Genomic DNA, 22,118 nt, shown 5'->3' on the forward strand with positions numbered 1-22,118 from the left:
GTGTGTTAATGGTATTATAGAAGGTGCTCTGAAGTGAGAGTCAGAAGCTGTATGGCTTTGGGCTAGGACCAGTTTGGAAGTGGAGTTGGTAGAGGTAAGGCAGTAGGTCCTGATTTGCACACCCATGTTTAGGGCTTCATTGATCACACTAGGAGGGAGCAACCTAAATGTCCATCACAGATGAATGGATAAAGAAAATGTGGCATATCCATACAACAGAATATTATTCAGCCTTAAAAAGGAAGGAAATAGGCCGGGCACGGTGGCTCATGCCTGTAATCCCGGCACTTCAGGAGGCCGAGGCGGGCGGATCACGAGGTCAGGAGATCGAGACCATCTTGGCTAACACGGTGAAACCCCGTCTCTACTAAAAATACAAAAAATTAGCCAGGTGAGGTGGTGCGCACCTGTAGTCCCAGCTACTTGGGAGGCTGAGGCAGGAGAATGGCGTGAACCCCGGGAGGCGGAGCCTGCAGTGAGCCGAGATTGTGCCACTGCACTCCAGCCTGGGCGACAGCGAGACTCCGTCTCAAAAAAAAAAAAAAAAAAAAAAAAGGAAGGAAATACTGTTATATGCTGCAACATGATCTTTGAGGACATTATGCTAAGTGAAATAAGACAGTCACAAAAAATAAATATTGCATGATTCTACTTATTTGAGATGTCTAAAATAAACTCATAGAAACAAAGTAGAATGGTAGTTGTCATGGGCTCGGGGAAGAGATAGGGGAGTTGTTCATGGATATAACTAGATGAGTAAGTTCTAGTTACACAACAATGTGCATTTGGTTAACACTATTGCATACTTTATTTACTTATTTTTTTGACATGGAGCCTCACTCTGCCGCCCAGGCTGGAGTGCAGTGGTGATATCTTGGCTCACTGCAGCCTCTACCTCCTGGATTCAAGTGATCCTTGTGTCTCAGCCTCCTGAGTAGCTGGGACTACAGGTGCCTGCCACCACGCCTGGCTAATTTTGTATTTTTAGTAGAGATGGGATTTTGCCATGTTGGCCAGGCTGGACTCGAACTCCTGACCTCAAGTGATCCACCCACCTTGGCCTCTCAAAGTGCTGGGATTACAGCCATAAGCCACTGCACCCAGCCGACTACTGTATACTTTAAAAAGTTAAGATGGTAAATTTTATGTTCTGTGCCTTTGACCACAGTTTTTGAAAAGTGAGACAGAAACTGTGATTTTATAAACCACATGCCCTAAAAATGTTCTAACAATATTATAAGAGTTGTTTAATAAAGGCATATCAATAAAATTTAAGGACCAGTCTAAGTGGTCCAACATCCGAATAATAGGAATTACAGGAAGAGAGAAAACAAGGTGGGAAGTGACCTGTAAAATAGTTGATAACAGAAGCACATGAGCCAACAGATTAAAACTGTGTACTTGTGCCTAGCACTAGGGAAGAAAATAGACCTGCACCAGGCATGGAATTTCTGAACACTGAGTTGATAGAAAAGATTTACAAGCTTCTGGATGGGAGGGTACCAGGTCACATATCAAGAATCAGAATGTCTTTGGACTTCATGGCAGCAGCATAGGAAGCAAAAAGAGAATTGGAACAATGTCTTCAAAATTCTGAAGGAAAGTGATTACTAACCTGGACTCTTGTACTTAGCCTAACTATACAACAAGAATAAGTGAGAAAAAGGTGTTTTTGGTTTTTTTTGTTTTTTGTTTTTTGTTTGTTTGTTTGAGATGGAGTCTCACTCTGTCGCCCGGGCTGGAATTCAGTGGCATGATCTTGGCTCACTGCAACCTCCACCTCCTGGGTTTGAGCAATTCCCCTGTCTAGGCCTCCTGAGTAGCTGGGATTACAGGCGCCTGCCACCACGCCTGGCTAGTTGTTGTTGTTTGAGATGGAGTTTTGCTCTTGTTGCCCAGGCTGGGGTGCAATGGCGCGATCTCTGCTCACTGCAACCTCCGCCTCTGGGTTCAAGCGATTCTCCTGCTTCAGCCTCCCGAGTAGCTGAGATTACAGGCATGCGCCACCACGCCTGGATAATTTTGTGTTTTTAGTAGAGACAGGATTTCTCCATGTTGGTCAGGCTGGTCTTGAACTCCCAACCTCAAGTGATCCGCTTGCCTTGGCCTCCCAAAGTACTGGGATCACAGACGTGAGCCACTGCACCCAGCAAATTTTTGTATTTTTAGTACAGAAGGGGTTTCACCATGTTGGCCAGGCTGGTCTTGAACTCCTGACCTCAAGTGATCTGCCTGCCTCGGCTTCCCAAAGTGCTGGGATTACAGGCCTGAGCCACTGTGCCTGGCCGAAAAAGGTTTAAAAAATTTAAATGTCACATACTCCTTCTCAAGAAGCTACTGGAAGATGTGTTCCACCAAATTGAAAGACTAAATCAAGAAAGAGTAAGACACGGATACAGCAAACAGGAGCCCAGTGCAGAAGACATGGCCTGGGAGGCCCACAGAGGATGGCGAGAAGTGATCCTAGGGTGGCGGCTCTGCACCAGACGTGGAGGGCAACTGAGCCGTACTGCAGCAGTGCAACCCACCGAGAGCTGAAGGCAGGCCATGGTGAGCTTAGAAACAGGAAGTACAGGGCAGCCCCCTTGCTCTGACTGTATTTCCACTGCAGGTCCAGCGCCTGGTCCCCACCTTGGCCCTGCCAGGTGCCTGACTGTGCTGAGCCCTGTGTTTCCCAAAACTCCAAGATCTTGCTCACGACTTCCTCAGGAGGGGCTTTGTCAGCTCCCGGAGAAGCAGAAGTCAGATCACAACCTGGACATTGATGCGCTCACCTCCTGGAGCCTCCATCCAGCAGGGGCAGTGCTGCCCTCTCCTTGCACTGCCAGTGTGCACCTGCTCTCTGCTTTAATATTAATCATCTTTGATATTCATTTACATGTAGTTATAATAGCTGCCCAAATAGTGAAATAGTAAATAAAATTACCAAATGATCTTCTGTGGATGTGGCCATGTGCTCTTATCTCCTGTGGATTCTTGCTTAGACTTCACATGCTTACTCTGTGAGCCCTTTCCTGAGCACCTTATTTGGAATCATAAGTCCCACCAACTCTCTCTTTCAGTGATTTGTTTTCTCGGGAGTACGTCTCAGCTAGAATATAGGCTCTAGGAGAGCCTGTGGTTTTGTTCGTTTGTTTTCTCTGCTGTATCCCTAGGGCCCAGAGAGTGGCTGGCTCAGTCAGCTCTCAATAGATTTTTTTTGTTTTTGTTTTTGTTTTAAGACAGGGTCTCTGACTCCCAGGCAGGAGTACAGTGGCCCGATCTAGGCTCACTGCAACCTCTGCTTCCCGGGCTCAAGCTATTCTCCTGCTTCAGTGTCCTGAGTAGCTGGGATTACAGGCATGAGCCACCATGTCCGGCTAATTGTTGTATTTTTTGTAGAGGTGGGGGTCTTACCGTGTTCCCCAGGCTGGTCTCGAACTCCTGAGTGCAAAGCAATCCGCTTGCCTGGGCCTCCCAAAGTGCTGTGATTACAGGCCTGACGGCTCTTAGTAGATTCTTATTGGATAAATTGAATGAGATGATGAGGAAGAGTTTGCTAGAAAGAGAAAGGTGGGCAAGGATGACGATTCCCAGCAAGGAGGCAGCTGGCACAGAGCCACAGTGCCTGCTGTATGGAGCCCTTTGTGCAGTAAGGAGCTGCTGCTGGGCCCAGGCGGCAGGTCCCGGGGGCTTCCCTTATCTTCACTGCTGTCCTGAAAACTTAGTTGTTCAAGGCTACTTTTTTTTTAATCAGAATCTCGCTCTGTCACCAGGCTGGAGTGCAGTGGCACGATCTTGGCTCACTGCAACCTCTGCCTCCTGGGTTCAAGCAATTCTCCTGTCTCAGCCTCCCGAGTAGCTGGGACTACAGGCGCACACCACGATGCATAGCTAATTTTTTATTTTTAGTAGAGACGGGATTTCACCATATTGGTCAGGCTGGTCTCAAACCCCTGACCTCAGGTGATCCACCCGCCTCGGCCTCCTAAAGTGCTGGGATTACAGGCGTGAGCCACCGTGCCCAGCTGGCTACTTTCTATAGTTATACTGTCCATGAGGGTAGCCATCAGCCAGGTCAGGTTCTTAAGCACGTGGAATGCACCTTGTTAAACTTGACTTGGGCTAAAAGTGTAAAATGCACACTGGATTTTGAAAATTTAGTACCACAGATTTTTTTGGTGCACTCACTTCAGTGGCTGTCACCTGTAATCCCAACACTTTGGGAGGCCAAGACGGGCGGATCATGAGGTCAAGTTCGAGACCACCCTGGCCAGCATGGCGAAAGCCCTCCTCTACTAAAAATACAAAAATTAGCTGGGCATGGTGGCGCACACCTGTAATCCCAGCTACTCGGGAGGCTGAGGCAGGAGAATCACTTGAACCCGGGAGGCAGAGGGTGCAGTGAGCCAAGATCATGTCACTGCACTCCAGCCTGGGTGACAGAGCGAGACTCCATCTCAAAAAAAGAAAAAATACCGATTATGGCCAGGCACAGTAGCTCATGCCTGTAATCCCAGCACTTGGGGAGGCTGAACTGGGCAGATCACTTGAGCCCATGAGTTCAAGACCAGCCTGGGCAGCATGGCAAAACCCCATCTTTATAAAAAATTAGCCAGGCTTGGTGGTGTACACTTGTAGTTCCAGCTACTAGGGAGGCTGAGGTGAGAGGATCATCTGAGCCTGGGAGGTCAGGGCTGCAGTGAGCTGTGATTGCACCACTGCACTCCATCCTGGGCAATAGAGTGAGACCTTGTCTCAAAGAAAAAAAAAAAAAACACTGATTACATGTTAAAAAGATAATATATTAGGTTAAATAACATTATTAAATATATTATTAAAATTTTTTTATTTACACCACTGCACTCCATCCTGGGCAATAGAGTGAGACCTTGTCTCAAAGAAAAAAAAAAACACTGATTACATGTTAAAAAGATAATATGTTAGGTTAAATAACATTATTAAAATTTTTTTATTTACACCACTGCACTCCATCCTGGGCGATAGAGTGAGACCTTGTCTCAAAGAAAAAAAAAATACTGATTACATGTTAAAAAGATAATATATGCCTGGCGTGGTGGCTCACACCTGTAATCCCAGCACTTTGGGAGGCCGAGGTGGGTGGATCACGAGGTGAAGAGATCAAGACCATCCTGGCCAACATAGTGAAACCCCCTCTCTACTAAAAATACAGAAATTAGCTGGGTGTGGTGGCGCACGCCTGTAGTCCCAGCTACTCAGGAGGCTGAGGCAGGAGAATCGCTTGAACGCGGGAGGCAGAGGTTGCAGTGAGCCGAGATCGCACCACTGCACTCCAGCCTGGCAACAGAGCTAGACTCTGTCTCCAAAAAAAAAAATATATATATATATATATGTGTGTGTGTGTGTGTGTGTATATATATATGTATGTATATATATATATATGGTTAAATAGCATTATTAAAGATATTAAGATTTTTTTCTCAAAAAATACTGATTCTGTGTTAAAAAGGTCATATATATTGGGTTAAATAGCACCATCTGTTTCTTTTTATGTGCTACTAGCAAATTTAAAGTTGCATATTTTGCCCACACTTGTGGCTGGCATATTTCTATTAGTGCTGTTGAGTAATGAGTACGTTTTGTACTGTGTTGAGTTTAACACTTTATTAGATACTCTTTTTTTTTTTTTTTTTTTTGAGATGGAATCTCGCTCTGTCGCCCAGGCTGGAGTGCAGTGGCGTGATCTCAGCTCACTACAAGCTCCGCCTCCCGGGTTCACGCCATTCTCCTGCCTCAGCCTCCGGATATTAGATACTCTTTATGTCCTCTTTCATCTGTGGAACTCATTTATTTTATTTTATTTTTTTGAGAAGGAGTCTCACTCAGCTGCCCAGGCTGGAGTGCAGTGGTGCAATCTCGGCTCACCGCAACCACCATCTCCCGGATTCAAGTGATTCTCCAGTCTCAGCCTCCTGAGTAGCTGGGATTACAGGCACCCGCCATCATGCCCAGCTAATTTTTGTATTTTAGTAGAGACAGGGTTTCACCATGTTGGCCAGGCTGGTCTTGAACTCCTGACCTCAGGTGATCCGCCCGTCTTGGCCTCCCAAAGTGTTGGGATTGCAGGCGTGAACCACAGCACCTGGCCCATCTGTGGAACTCTTATCTCACTGTCACTTCACAATCATTGGAACAGGAAAGACTGTATTTATAATTACTGATTTCAGTTTGCTCACCTAAATCCTAGATGCTATTTGTGTGTGTGTGTGTGTGTGTGTGTGCGCGTGCGCGCGTGCGTGCGGGGTGAAGGAGTCCTGAATTCACATTGTCTGTCTTTGGCCTCTGGCAATCTGCCTTCTGATTTCACTACTCAATTAAACCAGTCTATCTTGACATCTTTAATGCGTTTTTACTTTTATTACCCTCCGTGCTACGTTTGATAATATTTCAAATTTTTCTCCTTAAGATAGAATTGCTGCACTTAACTCCCAGATCCATTTGGACAAGTAGTTTCAATTGTTTTATTTGTAAAGGGAATAAGGGTGTCCAGGTTGGTCAGAGTTTGAGGAGTACCTGCATGTTCTGGACTTACACACCGAGTGATTGATGCCTCGAAGAAAGCGAATGGCAGAGGATTAAGACAGTAGTGGATGAGATGAATCGGGGGGGAGAAGTGTTTCTGTTTGGGTTGTTTTATTATTATTATTATTATTATTATTTTTATTTTTATTTTTTTGAGACAGGGTTTCGCCCTTGTTGCCCAGGCTGCAGTGCAATGGTGCGCGATACTGGCTCACTGCAACCTCCGCCTCCCGGGCCCGGGTTCAAGTGATTCTCCTGCTTCAGTCTCCCAAGTAGCTAGCTGGGACTACAGGTGTACACCACGGTGCCTGGCGAATTTTTTATTTTTAGTAGAGATGGCGTTTCACCATGTTGGTCAAGCTGGTCTCGAACTCCCGACCTCAAGTGATCCACCCACCTCGGCCTCCCAAAGTGCTGGGATTACAGGCGTGGACCACCTTGCCTGGCCTTGTTTGGATTGTTTTAGAATGTAAAATTGGGCTGGGCACAATGGCTCACGCCTGTAATCTCAACACTTTGGGAGGTCAAGGTGGGTGGATCCCTTGAGCCCAGGGGTTTGAGAGCAGTCTGGGTAATATGGCGAAACCCCATCTCTAAAAAAATGCAAAAATTAGCTGGATGTGGTGGCTGCATCTGTAGTCTCAGATACTCAAGAGGCTATGATGGGAGGATCACTTGAGCCTGGGAGGTGGAGACTGCACTTAGCTGAGATTGCTCCACTGCACTCCAACCTGGGTAACAGAGCAAGACGCTGTCTCAAGAAGAAGAAATAAATGAATATGAAATTGAAGGCAGGCATGGTGGTTCACGCCTGCAGTCCTAGCCTTTTGGTAGGCCAAGTCAGGAGGACTGCTTGAGGCCAGGAGTTCCAGATCAGCTTGGGAAACATAATGAGACCCCATCTATTTGAAAAGTAAAAAATTAGCTGAGTATGGTGGCGCATGCCTGTAGTCCTAGCTACTGGGGAGACTGAAGTGGGAAGATAGAGCTCGGGAGGTGGAGGCTGCAGTAAGCTAGGATCACCCCACTGCACTCCAGCCTGAGTGACAGAGCAAGACCCTGTCTCAAAAAGAAAAAAATATGTGAAATTGAGCATATATTTGAAAGAAGCCACTACCACAGTGGTTCTCAAACTTGGCCTTTGTCAAAATCACCTGAAGGGCTGACTAAAACCACTTTCTGTGCCCCACGCTTAGAGTTTCTGACTCAGTGAGTATGGGGTAGTGCCTGGGAATTTGCATTTCCAATAGATTCCCAGGTGATGCTGATGCTACTGGCCTGGGATCACACTTAGAGAACCACTGCTCTAGAACAAAACAAATTCAAGTTATTTTTGAGATGAAGAGGGGACGAATTTGAAGGACAGAAAGTCTCAGATGAGGCAGGTCCAGAGGGAATAAGAAGGTGCAGCTGAAGGGAGTTAATCTTTGCAAGGAGAAGTGCTTCCCTCTTATAGAAGAGAGAAAGAAAAGAGTTGATAAGACGCTAAAATGTTTTGAGGTGAAAGAGAGGCATATTTAAGGGAGTCACCTAAGTTGGACTTTGAGACACAGCTTTGAATCAAATAGATCTGTGTCCAAATCCTGGTTCAGCAGTCACACTCACATTCCAAGTTGTATAACTTGTTTAAGCCTTAGTGCCTTTATCTTGAAATTCAGGATAACCGAACAGCACTTACCCTGTAGGTTGTTGTGAAGATTGAGTGATGAGCTAGTACTGCTTCCTGTTAGTGAGCAGAGAGAGCGAGCCTGTGAAACAAAAAGACAAAGAACAGAGTGACCTTGACTGTAGCAGTGGGGGAGGTGGGAAAGTTATTAACTCTGTGAACTTTCACTGGATACCTGTAATTTGCTGAGCATTAGACTTGGCCCTGGGGATGAAAAGGGCAAGGCTTTGGTCTTCAGGGATGGAAGGAGATGCAGAGAAAGTGAACATGTACAGTACGACACAAATGCTTTACCACAAACATGAAACGTAGTATTGTATACAAAGTACTGTTAGAGCGTTAGGGATAGAATAAGGAATTTGACCAGCAGTAGGGTAAGTGGTTGGAGAGAAAACACTGCAGAGTTGATGTTTGAGCTAAATCAAGCTTGTCCAGCCTGCGGCCGAGATGGCTTTGAATGCAGCCCAACACAAATTCATAAACTTTCTTAAAACACTATGAGATTTATGCATGGACCTTTTTTTTTTTTTTTAAGCTCATCAGCTACTATTATTGTTAGCTTATTTTATTTGTGGCCCAAGACAGTTTTTTTTTTTTTTTTTTTTTTTTTTTAAGACAGAGTCTCATTCTGTCACCCAGGCTTGAATGCAATGGCGTGATCTCAGCTCACTGCAACCTCCACCTCCCAGGTTGAAGCAGTTCTCCTGCTTCAGCCTCCCGAGTAGCTGAGATTACAGGCGCCCACCACCACGCCCAGCTAATTTTTTATATTTTTAGTAGAGAGAGGGTTTCACCATGTTGGCCAGGCTGGTCTCGAACTCCTGACCTCGTGATCCACCTGCCTAGCTTCCCAAAGTGCTGGGATTACAGGTGTGAGCCACCATGCCTGGCAGTTTTTCTTCTTTCAGTGTGGCCCAGGGAAGCCAAAAGATTGGACACCCTGAGCTAAATCTTAAAACATTAGTAGGAGGTGGCTGGTCGCGGTGGCTCATGCCTGTAATCCCAGCACTTTTGGAGGCGGAGGCAGGTGGATCACGAGGTCAGGAGATGGAGACCATCCTGGCTAACACGGTGAAACCCCGTCTCTAATAAAAATACAAAAAATTGGCCGGGTGTAGTGGCGGGCGCCTGTGGTCCCAGCTGCTCAGGAGGCTGAGGCGGGGGAGTGGCGTCAACCTGGGAGGCCGAGCTTGCAGTTAGCCGAGATCATGCCACTGCACTCTGGCCTGGGCCTGGGCGACAGACAGAGCGGGACTCTGTCTCAAAAAAAAAAAAAAAAAAAAATAGTAGGCGGTCACCAGCCTGGAAGTATATTCTCAGTCCTGAAAGACATTCAGTTTAAGTTGGGGCCCCAAGGGAATGGCAGGGAATTCAACAGAGAAGTTAATTGGGATCAGATCAAACAGGCCTTTATGTGCCAGGTTAAGGAGTTTGAACTTTATCTGTAAGTAATGGGGAAATAAGACACTTAAAATGGTGCAGATATGTGTTTTATAGCGGTCACACTGATAACATCATAAAGGGTGTGTTAGATCCGAGAGAGAATAGAAACAGAAGTCAGCATGAAGTTATTTCTGTCACCTAGGATAAAAAATGAGGACTTGAACTAACATGGGGGTGGTATGGAGGTATCTCACTGGAGAGAGATTTAGAAGGGCGAATCACAACTCAATGCCTGGTCATCGGAGAGAACAAGGATTGACCCATGCACTGACAGGGTGCATGAGAGCAAGGTGTGGATTTGGGGAGGAAGGCAAAGAACCCAGCTCGGACTGGGTTTACAGTAAACCCAGCTGGGATTACAGGCGTGCGCCACCACGCCCGGCTAATTTTTGTGTTTTTAGTAGAGACAGGGTTTTTACCATATTGGTCTTGAACTCCTGAGCTCAAGGAACCACCCACCCGCAGCCTCCCAAAGTGCTGGGATTACAGGCTGAGCCACTGTGCCCGGCTGTGAGTTTGGAATAATGACTTGCACTCTATTTACTGTTAATTTATATACAGCCTGTACAGAGCAGTGTCTGCTGTATAGGAGGACTTTGGTGAATGAGTACTCTATGAGCCCCTGAGAGCATCTCCTTGTTCAGAGTAAAAATTGGTATTAGAAGTATAGCAATGTGGGTCAAGTGAGGTTGCTCACACCTGTAATCCCAGCACTTTGGGAGGCCAAGGCGGGCAGACTGCTTGAGGTCAGGAGTTCAAGACCAGCCTGACCAACATGGTGAAACCCCGTCTCTACTAAAAATACAAAAATTAGCCAGGCGTGGTGGCGCATGCCTGTAATCCCAGCTGCTCTGGGGGCTGAGGCAGGAGAATCACTCGAACCTGGGAGGCGGAGGTTGCAGTGAGCCGGCATGGTGCCACTGGACTCCAGCCTGGGCGACAGAGTGAGACTCCTCTCAAAAAAAAAAGAAGTATAGCAATGTGGAGTTTTAAAGCCAATGGAACTCTAGATCATCTAACCCAGCCATCTTCAGATTCTAAATGGATTATGTCTTAACATCACACATCCAGTTAGCAATCGCCTGCATTGTTTTCATGTCTACCAAGCAACCTTCTGAGCCTCATTGGTTTCCCAAATTGGTTTTTCTCTAGTGAAGAGAATATACTGACTGCCTGCCAAGCACAAGAATCAATCTATTTAACAATTTTGTTTCTCAGTGAATTCTAACTTTGCTTATCCTGCAGGAAGAGATTGTATTGTTAAATACTTACATAGCTTTGCTTTAAAAAAAGCTCTTTAAAAACTTTCCATAGAAAAAGGTGATGGTTATATGCACATAGAACTATACACATGCATTATACTGATATCAGATTCCTGGGTTTGATATTGTGCTGTAATTATGTAAAATACAGTCATTGGGGGAAACTGGGTGAAGGGTGCACAGGACCTCTCTGTACTATCTTTGCAATTTCCTGTGAATGTATAATTATTTCAAAAACGTTTAAATTTAAAAAGATGATGTGAAAATGTTTAGGCACCAAACTACAAAGTTTTCTGGAAAATACCGGAACTGGAACTTACCTTTTCTATGTCCTCGACAAGTGGATTCAGTGACAGGAATGGAGCTTATAGGGATCTTTAGTTCTTATCATGCTGACTGGTTTGTATTCTAAATCAGTGACTATTCCAAACTAGTAAGACAAATAATGTATTTAAAAGTGGGAATTTTACTAGCAGGAATTTTAGAACGTTTAGACAGTTCTCTGATTTTTTTTCTTTTTCTTTTCTTTTTTTTTTTTTCAATTAACAGTGTCTTTCTCTGTCCCCTAGGCTGGAGTGCAGTGGCACGATCATGGCTCACCGCAATCTCCCTCCTGGGCTCAAGTGTTCCTCTCACCTTAACCTCCCAAATAGCTGGGACTACAGATATGCCCCACTGTGCCTGGCTAATTATTTATTTTTTTTAGAAATGGCGTCTCACTGTGTTGCCCAGGCTGGTCTTGAACTCCTGGGTTCAAGTGATCCTCGTGTCTTATCCTCCCAAAGTGCTGGGATTACAGGCGTGAGCCACCACACCCGACCATTTTTTTTTTCTTTTTCAAAAATATTTTACTGGCCCAGCGCGGTGGCTCACACCTATAATCCCAGCACTTTGGGAGACCAAGGTGGGCAGATCACTTGAGGTCAGGAGTTCAAGACCAGCCTGGCCAACATGGTGAAACCCCGTCTGTACTCAAAATACAAAAATTAGCCAGGCATGGTGGTGCACGCCTGTCATCCCAGCTACCCGGGAGGCTGAGGCAGGAGAATAGCTTGAACCTGCAGAGGTTGCAGTGAGCCGAGATCGTGCCACTGCACTCCAACCGGGGCAACAGAGCAAGACTCTGACTCAAAAAAAAAAAAATTACAAAGATTGTTTGTGGTGCTGGTATGTGGGATTTCCTCACAGCACAGTTCATTTTTCTGGTAATGACACCTGCTGGGTATCTGCGCTTCACCTAGGGGAAGGTGCTCCTATTTGTACGGTTTGAAACTGACTCACTCTGTCCTGCTGCTGGTGTTTGACATGCAGGCTTCTCTTTCGGCATCACTCTCGGAAGTGGGATCAATTCACCAAGTCTGTTCTGACAAAGGGGGTCTGTCGGCAGCAGACCCCAGCATTCAGAAGGGATCCTTCTTGAGACATCAAACCTCAGGAAACCTTGTGTAATTTTCTCAGTTTCAGTGGCAATAAAACAGGAACAATGATGCTCATCCTCTAGGGTTGTTTTGAAGGTTGAGTGAGATCCTGAATTAACTGGGAATAATAGGTTAAGAATGATTAACTGGGAATACATCATAAGTAACTGGAAATGAGGGATCAGCAAGCACATGACTTAAGTCAGGACTTCTTCCTACAGCACTTGGTTCAGATTTGTGCTTTATCAAAGTAACAAGTTGCTACTTGACATGGATTTCCCTTCCTCAAGTCACTGAAAACTTGAGTGTTTCATGAAATGGACCTACTTTACCTGAAGAGAGGGTCAGGGCTCCCGAGTGTCCTGTGGACATACAGGGGCTGGGAGAGAAATGTTGACCATGGGATTGGGTTGGAATTGCCAATAGTTAACAATTATTGCCTTAAAAACTTCTGATGTTGTAAGTCCTACCCTCACGTGGAGTCCCTCTGACTCTGATGAGGAACACAGGTTGGGAGGGCAGGATCTCAACACATGGTTAAAATAATTCAAGTGAGAGAAATGTGTGTTAATGAATGGAGAGAAGTGGGTGGGTTCAAGAAATATTAAGGAGGTAGACTCCACAGGACTTGGGTACCAGTTGTATGCAGGGACTAAGGAGGAGCAGGAGGGAGGCTGGTTTCTGGTTTATGTGACAGGGCGGCTGGTAGTGACAGTCTTATGTGGGAACAGAGGAAACAGGACTGGGGAGAGGCTGGCCTCAGCTTTGGACAGATGTCATCTGAGTCATCACTCAAGTGGACAGGGGCTCAGTAGGTCTTCGGATAGACCAGAAGTAAGAGCTCTGCAGAGGTGGGGCATCAGATGGCACATTTATTCACAGACACTTATCAAGTGCTGGGCACTGTCAAAGGCACTGGGGTCTCTGCTTGGCATTCTAGTGTCGGGTTAGGCCCTGACACTAGATGAGTGCCTCTGGTGAGGGGATCAGCAAGAAAGTACTATGGTGTGGGTGGTAGGTGATGTGGATGATGGAGGAGATAAGCCACCTGAATTAGAAGCTGAGTCATCCCCAGAAAAGTTAGAGGGAAGAGGTGCTCTGGGCAAAGAGAAGAGCAGGTGCAGAGGCCCCAGGCAGCACTGAGCAGGCACATTTGAGAAGCTATAAGCTGTAAGCCAGCCGCATGACCCCAGCATGCTGCACAGCAGGGAGGGCTATGAGGGAAGTTGGAAGGGACAAGGGCTGAGTGGATCAGCGTTTGGTTCCCAGACAGTTGGGTTTATTTGAGTGTGATGTTCAGTCATGGCAATTTGAAGGCATGGGAATGTGTGAAATCTCTCAGGGGGTATGTAGAGTAAAAGGGGGAGAGGACTGTACTATTTGATAGAAGGGCAGGAGAAGGGGAGACTTCTCAAAGGATACTAGAAACAACCAACCATAAAAGCAGAAGAGAATGCAAGAAAAGTGGTAAAGAAAAAGGGAACTTTAAAGATGGAAGCAGGCCGGGCGCAGTGGCTCACACCTGTAATCCCAGCACTTTGGGAGGCCGAGGTGGGCAGATCACAAGGTCAGGAGATCGAGACCATCCTGGCTAACACGGTGAAACCCCGTCTCTACTAAAAATACAAAAACAAAGTTAGCCGGGCGTGGTGGCGGGCGCCTGTTGTCCAGCTACTCGGGAGGCTGAGGCAGGAGAATGGCGTGAACCCGGGAGGTGGAGCTTGCAGTGAGCCGAGATCGCACCACTGCACTCCAGCCTGGGTGACAGAGCTAGTCTCCGTCTCAAAAAAAAAGAAAAGATGGAAGGAGGCCAGGTGCAGTGGCTCACACCTGTAATCCCAGCACTTTAGGAGGCTGAGGCAGGAGGGTCACTTCAGCCCAGGAGTTTGAGACTAGCCTGGACAACATAGTGAGACTCCTGTCTCCACAAAAGCAAAAAAATTAGCCAGTTATGGTGGTTCATGCCTGTGGTCCCAGCTACTCAGGAGGCTGAAGCGGGAGGAACACTTGAGCCCAGGAGTTTGAGGCTGCCATGAGCCTTGATCACCCATTGTACTCCAGCATGGGCGACAGAGTGAGACCCTGTCTCTTAAAAAAAATTAATAAAGGGCTGGGTGAGGTGCCTCACACCTGTAATCCCAGCACTTTGGGAGGCTGAGGTGAGCGGATCACCTGAGGTCAGGAGTTTGAGACCAGCTGGCCAACATGGCGAAACCCCATCTCTACTAAAAATACAAAATTAGCTGGACATGGTGGTGCACGCCTGTAATCCCCGCTGCTCGAGAGACTGAGGCAGGAGAGTCACTTGAACCTGGGAGGCAGAGGTTGCAGTGAGCCGAGATTGCACCATTGCACTCCAGCCTGGGTGACAAGAGTGAAACTCCGTCTCAATAATAATAATAAAGATGAATTATTAAGTGGCAGATGATAAGAGGGAGAGGAAGGGAGTGCAGGGAGAGGGAAAGGAAGGACTGAAAATATGGCCTATGTGTAACAGTGGAAGATCATTGCTGGCCTTGGAGAAAGCAGTTCTCAACTCCTCCCTTCCTTTTCCCCACATCCCATCGATTTCCAGATTGGCCAGGAATGTAATCCATATTGCCATAGATCAAGGTGCTGGCTCTAAGGGGTGGGAACTGGTGGAGTTTGGCTGACAGGAAGATGATAGAAGAGGTAAAAAAGAGGAGGCAGGAGGAAAAGCAAATTTCCTGATGAGTAGGGCTAGAAAGGGGCATTGGCTGCCAGTGCGTAAGGAGCACTGATGAGAGAACCACGCGTGTCTTCAGCAGCTGTGTGTGTCAGCTCAGAGTGGAAGCATGTAGGTGTTGTCATTTTTTGGTGAGTTTGGCCACAAAGCATTCTGGGATTGCAGCGGTGGGTGGTTGAAGCAGGAGGAAGTGGAGATAGGCGAAGGATTATCCTTCCTATAAGGCTAGTGCATGGTGGGTGAGAGACAGGATGCTGCTTAGGAGTCCAAAAGGTGTGGCCAGCTCCAGCTTGATTCAGAGCAGTGGTGGTATCCTGGAGCTCCTCTCCCAGAGCAGAGGATGGCAGGTGGCACCTGGAGAGTGTGGCCTCCCAGCGAGGGAGCTGGCACAGGCTAGGATGGGACTTAGGTCAGCAGGGTGTCTTGGTAGAAGCCTGAGCACACGTGGTTCTCCAGCCGACCACGAGCATCTGATCATATTATCTCCCAGGACTGGGTCCTCCTGGAACCCTGTACACTGCAGAAACTCTTCAGTAGTTACAACAGGAACCTTTGAGCTGAGCACCCAGAAGTACCAGATGTGCTGGAGCAGGCTCCTGTATTTATACGTGGCAGCCAGTCTAGTATTGCTTTATAGCACCTTCTGTGTCTGTTCTTACATAACTTTTAATCTGTTCAGGCTGTTTGCCCATCTCTGTTGTGATTCTTGGAGTTCAGGCTCCAAGGCTCACTCATCCTTGCCCTGCATATCAGACACTCCTGCAAATGCTCAGGGCTTAAAAATCTGCCGGGGCCACCACATTACACACTCCTATCCCCGCCTACATTATTCCAGTTAAATTTTGTGAGTAGTTGACAAAATGCCCTACTGTTTCCTTTGGTTAAAAGCAATAGGTATTACAAAATTCAGTTGTTACATTGGAACTTGTCTGCAGCTGTTTGCATGTGAATATTGAATGAGGGAGTGGTAGCTTTTGTAATTGTTAGGGCAAAGAAAGATTCTGTTTCTAATCTGAGACAACCAGCTGACTCATCAAGTGCCTTGACCCTTTAGATTTCCATCTTTTTGCCCTAGGAAGATGGAAAACTGAGCTCCCAGGTTTACAGATAGCCCAGACCTGGCACTGTGGAACAAAAGAAAATGGTAGAAAAGATGAAAATCAAGGAAATGTTAGCAACTAATTTTTATTTCCTCTGACCATTTAAATGGGTATGAATTTACCTTCCACAAGGAAAAACTTTTCAAATAATGGCTTTTTATAAAGGGTCTATTTTATGTGCGTGGTTCCCTTCCACCCCTAGGTGGCAGGAGAAAGCAGAAGAACCTGCATGAAAGTAAAGCAAATGTCCTGCAGCCGTGGGGCGGTGTTCTGAATCCTAGGATTGTTGCTTACCTCTGCCCTGCAGTTCCATTTGTCAGGCATTCCTGCGATTTTTTTTTTTTTCAGACCGACTTAGTTACCCATATACGGATTTTTAAAAATACTGACTTGGCTAGAATTTATAGAGCACTGTGTAGTCAGCTTTAACAGTTAAGAAATAAGCAAATCTTGATGTGGGGAAAAGAAGAACAGGAACATTAGAATTGGGGATGAGAGGTTGAGAAAATGGTCCTCCCTGGTGTCCAGTGGGTAATCTGCTGTTGAGAACTGATGCCCGTGGAGTTGCCCCAGGCAGGACACCCAGGCCAGGGCACTTCACCTGGGCTCCTGGGGTTGGTGTGGAGAGTCAGGAGGCCTTTCTCTGCAGCCGCAGAAGCTAGCACAGGGGGCTCCCTGTCTCCTCTGAATCCTGTCTAAAGATAATAATGAGGGCTGTTACTTGGAACATTTTCTAATAACATGCTATAGATGCTTAGGGTTTATGGGAAGGGGGGATGGTACTGGGGGTGGGGGATAGAGGACAAAAACGTAATAAAGTAAACACAGGAAAGGAGCAGCAAGTGTTCGGAAGCTGAGCATAGGCACCTCCTCTGGGCAGTGGAGTTGAGTCCTGACTGCAGCACATGCACGTGAGGAAGTAGTAGAAAGAGTCCATCTTCTGTCCCCTTCCCATCCCTTCTGACATGTTCTTATCTTGAAATCGCTGCCCCTGAACTCCCAGGGTACTTACTGTGTGCTGCTCTCAGTCTGTAGCCATGTCTGTGTATGTCCCATGTCCTGAAAGCCCACGAGAGGAGGAGCTGTCTTGTTTGTCTTTATGTTCCCCACAGCACTTGTCTCTGGCACAAGGCAGAATCTTAATAACTTTAGTGGCATGAATCCATCGAGGAGCAAATGGGAAGCAGAGTCACAGTGTCACACCAGACATGATTATGTTCAAGCAAATAGTCCCAATAAGAAGTAGTGAGGGGCCAGCCGGGCGCAGTGGCTCACACCTGTAATCCCAGCACTTTGGGAGACTGAGGTGGGCAAATCACCTGAGGTCTGGAGTTCAAGACCAGTCTGACCAACATGGAGAAACCCCGTCTCTACTTAAAATACAAAATTAGCTGGGCATGGTGGCACATGCCTGTAATCCCAGCTACTCCGGAGGCTGAGGCAGGAGAATGGCTTGAACCCTGGAGGCGGAGGTTGCTGTGAGCCAAGATCACGCCATTGCACTCCAGCCTGGGCAACAAGAGTGAAACTCTGTCTCAAAAAAAAAAAAAAAAGTGAGGGGCCGGGCACAGTGGCTCATGCCTGTAATCCCAGCACTTTGGGAGGCTGAGGCGGGTGAATCACTTGAGGCCAGGAGTTTGTGACCAGCCTGGCCAACATGGTGAAACCCCATCCCTACCAAAAAATACCGGAAGTTAGCCAGGCACAGTGGTGCACATCTGTAATCCCAGCTACTTGGGAGGTTGAGGCATGAGAATGGATTGAACCCAGGAGACGGAGGTTGCAGTGAGCTGAGATTGTGCCACCGCACTCCACCCAGCCTGGCGGCAGAGCAAGGCTCCATCTCAAAACATATATGTGTGTGTGTGTGTACTCTCTGGCCTTTTTTTGTTGGCTCCATTCTTGGGCATACCGCCAGACGAGATGGCTGTGGGCAGCCTCATGCCTGTCTCCTGCAGAAAGAGGACTGCAGAAGCACTTTAGCTAGACATCAGTTCTGACTGGCCAGGTACAGGACCTTCAGGGAAAATGGAGGTGTGTCCCCAGAAATGGGAGTGTACACTACGCAAGCAGAACCCACTGGCGAGCATTGCAGGGACATCAGCCCTTAGCTTGTTACTGTCATAGCAGAGCAAATTCATATGTATCTTAAGTCATTCTTTTCAATGTTTTTCAGCATCTTCATGATACAGTTAAGAGGAATCTTGACAGCGCCACTTCCCCTCAGAATGGCGATCAACAGAATGGCTACGGGGACCTCTTTCCTGGGCATAAGAAGACTCGCCGGGAGGCCCCTCTGGGAGTTGCCATCTCTTCCAATGGACTGCCTCCAGCCTCCCCCCTCGGTCAGTCTGACAAGCCTTCTGGAGCCGACGCCCTGCAGTCCAGTGGGAAGCACTCTCTGGGGCTAGACTCTCTCAACAAAAAGCGTCTGGCTGACTCCAGCCTTCACTTGAATGGAGGCAGTAACCCCAGTGAGTCATTTCCTCTGAGCCTGAATAAAGAACTGAAGCAGGAGCCTGTCGAAGACCTGCCTTGCATGATCACTGGGACTGTCGGCTCCATATCGCAAAGCAACCTCATGCCAGACCTCAACCTTAACGAGCAGGAGTGGAAGGAGCTCATCGAGGAGCTGAACAGGTCGGTGCCCGATGAAGACATGAAGGACCTGTTTAATGAGGACTTTGAGGAGAAGAAGGACCCAGAGTCTTCTGGCTCTGCCACACAAACCCCCTTGGCACAGGACATTAATATTAAGACGGAATTCTCTCCAGCAGCCTTTGAGCAAGAACAGTTAGGCTCTCCACAAGTGAGGGCCGGGTCTGCAGGGCAGACCTTTCTGGGGCCTTCCTCTGCCCCTGTGAGTACAGATTCCCCCAGCCTAGGGGGCTCCCAAACCTTATTCCACACCTCTGGTCAGCCCAGGGTGGACAATCCCAGTCCAAACCTGATGCCGGCATCAGCCCAGGCCCAGAACGCACAAAGAGCCCTTGCAAGTGTGGTATTGCCCAGTCAGGGCCCAGGAGGGGCCTCAGAGCTGTCCTCTGCCCACCAGCTCCAGCAGATCGCTGCCAAGCAGAAGCGCGAGCAAATGCTCCAGAACCCACAGCAGGCCACCCCGGCACCAGCCCCGGGCCAGATGTCCACATGGCAGCAGACGGGGCCCTCCCACAGTTCCTTAGATGTCCCTTACCCCATGGAGAAGCCTGCCAGCCCTTCCAGCTACAAGCAAGACTTCACTAACTCCAAACTGCTCATGATGCCTAGTGTGAATAAGAGTTCCCCTCGGCCCGGAGGCCCCTACCTCCAGCCCAGCCATGTGAACCTGCTGAGTCACCAGCCACCGAGTAACTTGAATCAGAACTCCGTGAATAACCAGGGGTCTGTGCTGGACTACGGCAATACAAAACCCCTTTCTCATTACAAAGCAGACTGTGGGCAAGGCAGCCCGGGGTCTGGCCAGAGCAAGCCAGCCCTGATGGCTTATCTTCCCCAGCAGCTGTCCCATATAAGTCACGAGCAGAACTCCTTGTTTCTGATGAAGCCAAAGCCAGGAAATATGCCTTTCCGATCACTGGTTCCACCTGGCCAGGTAAGTATGAGCCTTTGCTTTCTGTTCCTCTGCTGCAGACACTTCAGTGAGGTTACTCACTACTTTGGATGTTAATTGGATCCGAGGTAGTTGTGGGAAGAGGGAGGAGGGAATAGCTGCTGTCATCCTTTGCTCCTCTTGGGAGTGGAAATTTATAAAATAAACCAGGGTTGATTGTTAATAAAAAAATAGGGTAAAGTTCCCTAGCATAGCTTGATTTTTAACTGCACAAAGGTTTGGGGAATCACCTGCATTTAGTCCAGTGTCTCTTTCATGCCGTAGGATTTAAATTAAGTAATTTGCGACTGTGTTTTGCAGATAAACATTACATTTAACGTGCTTCTTAGAGGCTTGGCTTTTTTTTTTTTTTTAACTACCTTTCAGATCTCCATGTACAAAATTCCCTAATTTTTGGTAAGCTTATAACATTGGAGGCACGTGCTGCTTCCCAGCACAGCTCAGCTCTGTGCTTACTTCATCATGGTTCTAAAGCCTGGTAGCATCAAATGGAAAATGGCCCTTCGGGTTGTTTCCTGTTTTCCGCTAGTGCAGATAAGCCTGCAGTGAACGTGAATTTGTAATACATGCTAAAATTTTGCAAATTAAAAAGCCCAGTGCCGGTGATATCATGAGGAAATAGACACACTCCTGTATTGATGAGAGTGTGTAAATGAGCTCACTGCTTTTGGGAAGTCGTTTGACATTATGTATTTTTCGCATGCTGTAAAATGTTCATATGCATTGACACACTATATACCCGACAAGTTGATCTAAAGAAATAATCCAAAATAAAAGAAAAAGTTATATCCAAGATATTCATTGTGTGGTTATTTCTAATAGCCAAAAACTGTAAGCTGTTTAAGCATCTCCCAGTGCTGATAATTCCACTTACTTCAGCCAGTAAGATGTCTCACGCCGTTCAGCACCCCCTGAAGAGAGGCTCAGCTGCACACAGTGAGGGTGCTTGCCATCTGGGTAGCACTTTGCACCTTACGAAGCACTCTCGGTAGTTCTTAAGCTTCTGGTGATTAGAGTGAAGAAATTATACTAGAATCTTAGAATGAATAACTAGAAAGGAGCTCAACAATTTGAACTGGTTTAAATAATGATTGCTTTTTGCCTGTCTTATGCTAAGTTCCCCTTTTCTTCTAAGTGTCAGTAATGACGGGATAATATTGTGGTGGCCTTTGACATGACTCTCACTTGTGGTCTATATATTGACAGAGAATATCTGTTAAAGTTCTCATTGATTCTCAGTATTTTTTGAGGATGGGTATTTGACAAAAGCTAAGCAGTCTCTTCCAGTAAAATGCTTGCGCAGATGTACAGTTTCGGGTCGTTCAGGGATAGCCCGAAATCCAAGGTTTATGCACATGGGACAGAGTGGTCTCCATTGACCAAAGCCCCCTTCAAAGTGTTCTTCCCCTAGGCCGGGCACGGTGGCTCACGCCTGTAATCCCAGCACTTTGAGAGGCCGAGGTGGGTGGAGCACCTGAGGTCAGGAGTTCGAGACCAGCCTGACCAACATGGAGAAACCCCATCTCTACTAAAAATACAAAATTAGCCAGGTGTTGGTGGCACATGCCTCTAATCCCAGCTACTCAGGAGGCTGAGGCAGGGGAATCGCTTGAACTCGGGAGGCAGAGGTTGCGGTGAGCCGAGATTGTGCCATTGCACTCCAGCCTGGGCAACAAGAGTGAAACTCCGTCTGAAAAAAACCAAAAAGTATTCTTTCCCTATTGGCCCCCTCTGCACTCAGATGTCCTGATAAGTGAGCATTTCTAAGCCACGATTGCTTACTGGAACTATCGTGTGCAAATATGAAGGCTTACATACGCTTAATGTAAAACCATACCTTTGTCACTGGTGAATCACTGGAAGTAAAACTAACACCTGTGGAGTAATTGTTTGTTGCTAGGCGCCTGTATGCTCAGATGTCATCACTTTTGGTCTGTGCTCCAGCCCTGTGGGATGGTTGTTATTCGAGGTCAGAAGGGAAGCAGAGACTTGGCTTCAAGAGAGTGAACCTTCAATTCACTGGATGGAGCTTATTTGGTCTGATCAGAGCTTAGAGACTTCACAGTCCCCTATCTGTGTTGACAGGAGCAGAACCCTTCCAGTGTCCCTGTGCAAGCCCAGGCTACCAGTGTTGGGACCCAGCTGCCTGCCGTGTCCGTGGCCAGCTCCCACAACAGCTCCCCCTATCTCAGCAGCCAGCAACAGGCCGCTGTAATGAAGCAGCATCAGTTGCTTTTGGACCAACAGAAACAAAGGGAGCAGCAGCAAAAGCATTTACAGCAACAGCAGTTCCTTCAGAGGCAACAGCACCTTCTCGCAGAACAGGTAAAAAGAAAAGTGGAAGGAAACCACCGCTTCCCACCTTTGCC

The 22,118-nt window shown here is 47.2% G+C and overlaps 1 protein-coding gene across 1 annotated transcript in view; it reads left to right on the forward strand.

The window, feature by feature from the left end:
• The window catches only part of MAML1 (mastermind like transcriptional coactivator 1), a 44,726-nt gene that overhangs the window by 14,468 nt on the left and 8,140 nt on the right, over positions 1–22,118 (forward strand). The window contains exons 2-3 of the mRNA XM_004043165.5: positions 18,316–19,731; positions 21,835–22,074. Coding sequence (XP_004043213.3) covers positions 18,316–19,731; positions 21,835–22,074 — 1,656 coding nt within the window. The remainder of the gene's footprint in view (positions 1–18,315; positions 19,732–21,834; positions 22,075–22,118) is intronic.

Source organism: Gorilla gorilla, chromosome 4 (genome assembly GCF_029281585.2).
Source record: "Gorilla gorilla gorilla isolate KB3781 chromosome 4, NHGRI_mGorGor1-v2.1_pri, whole genome shotgun sequence".
NCBI lineage: Eukaryota > Metazoa > Chordata > Mammalia > Primates > Hominidae > Gorilla > Gorilla gorilla.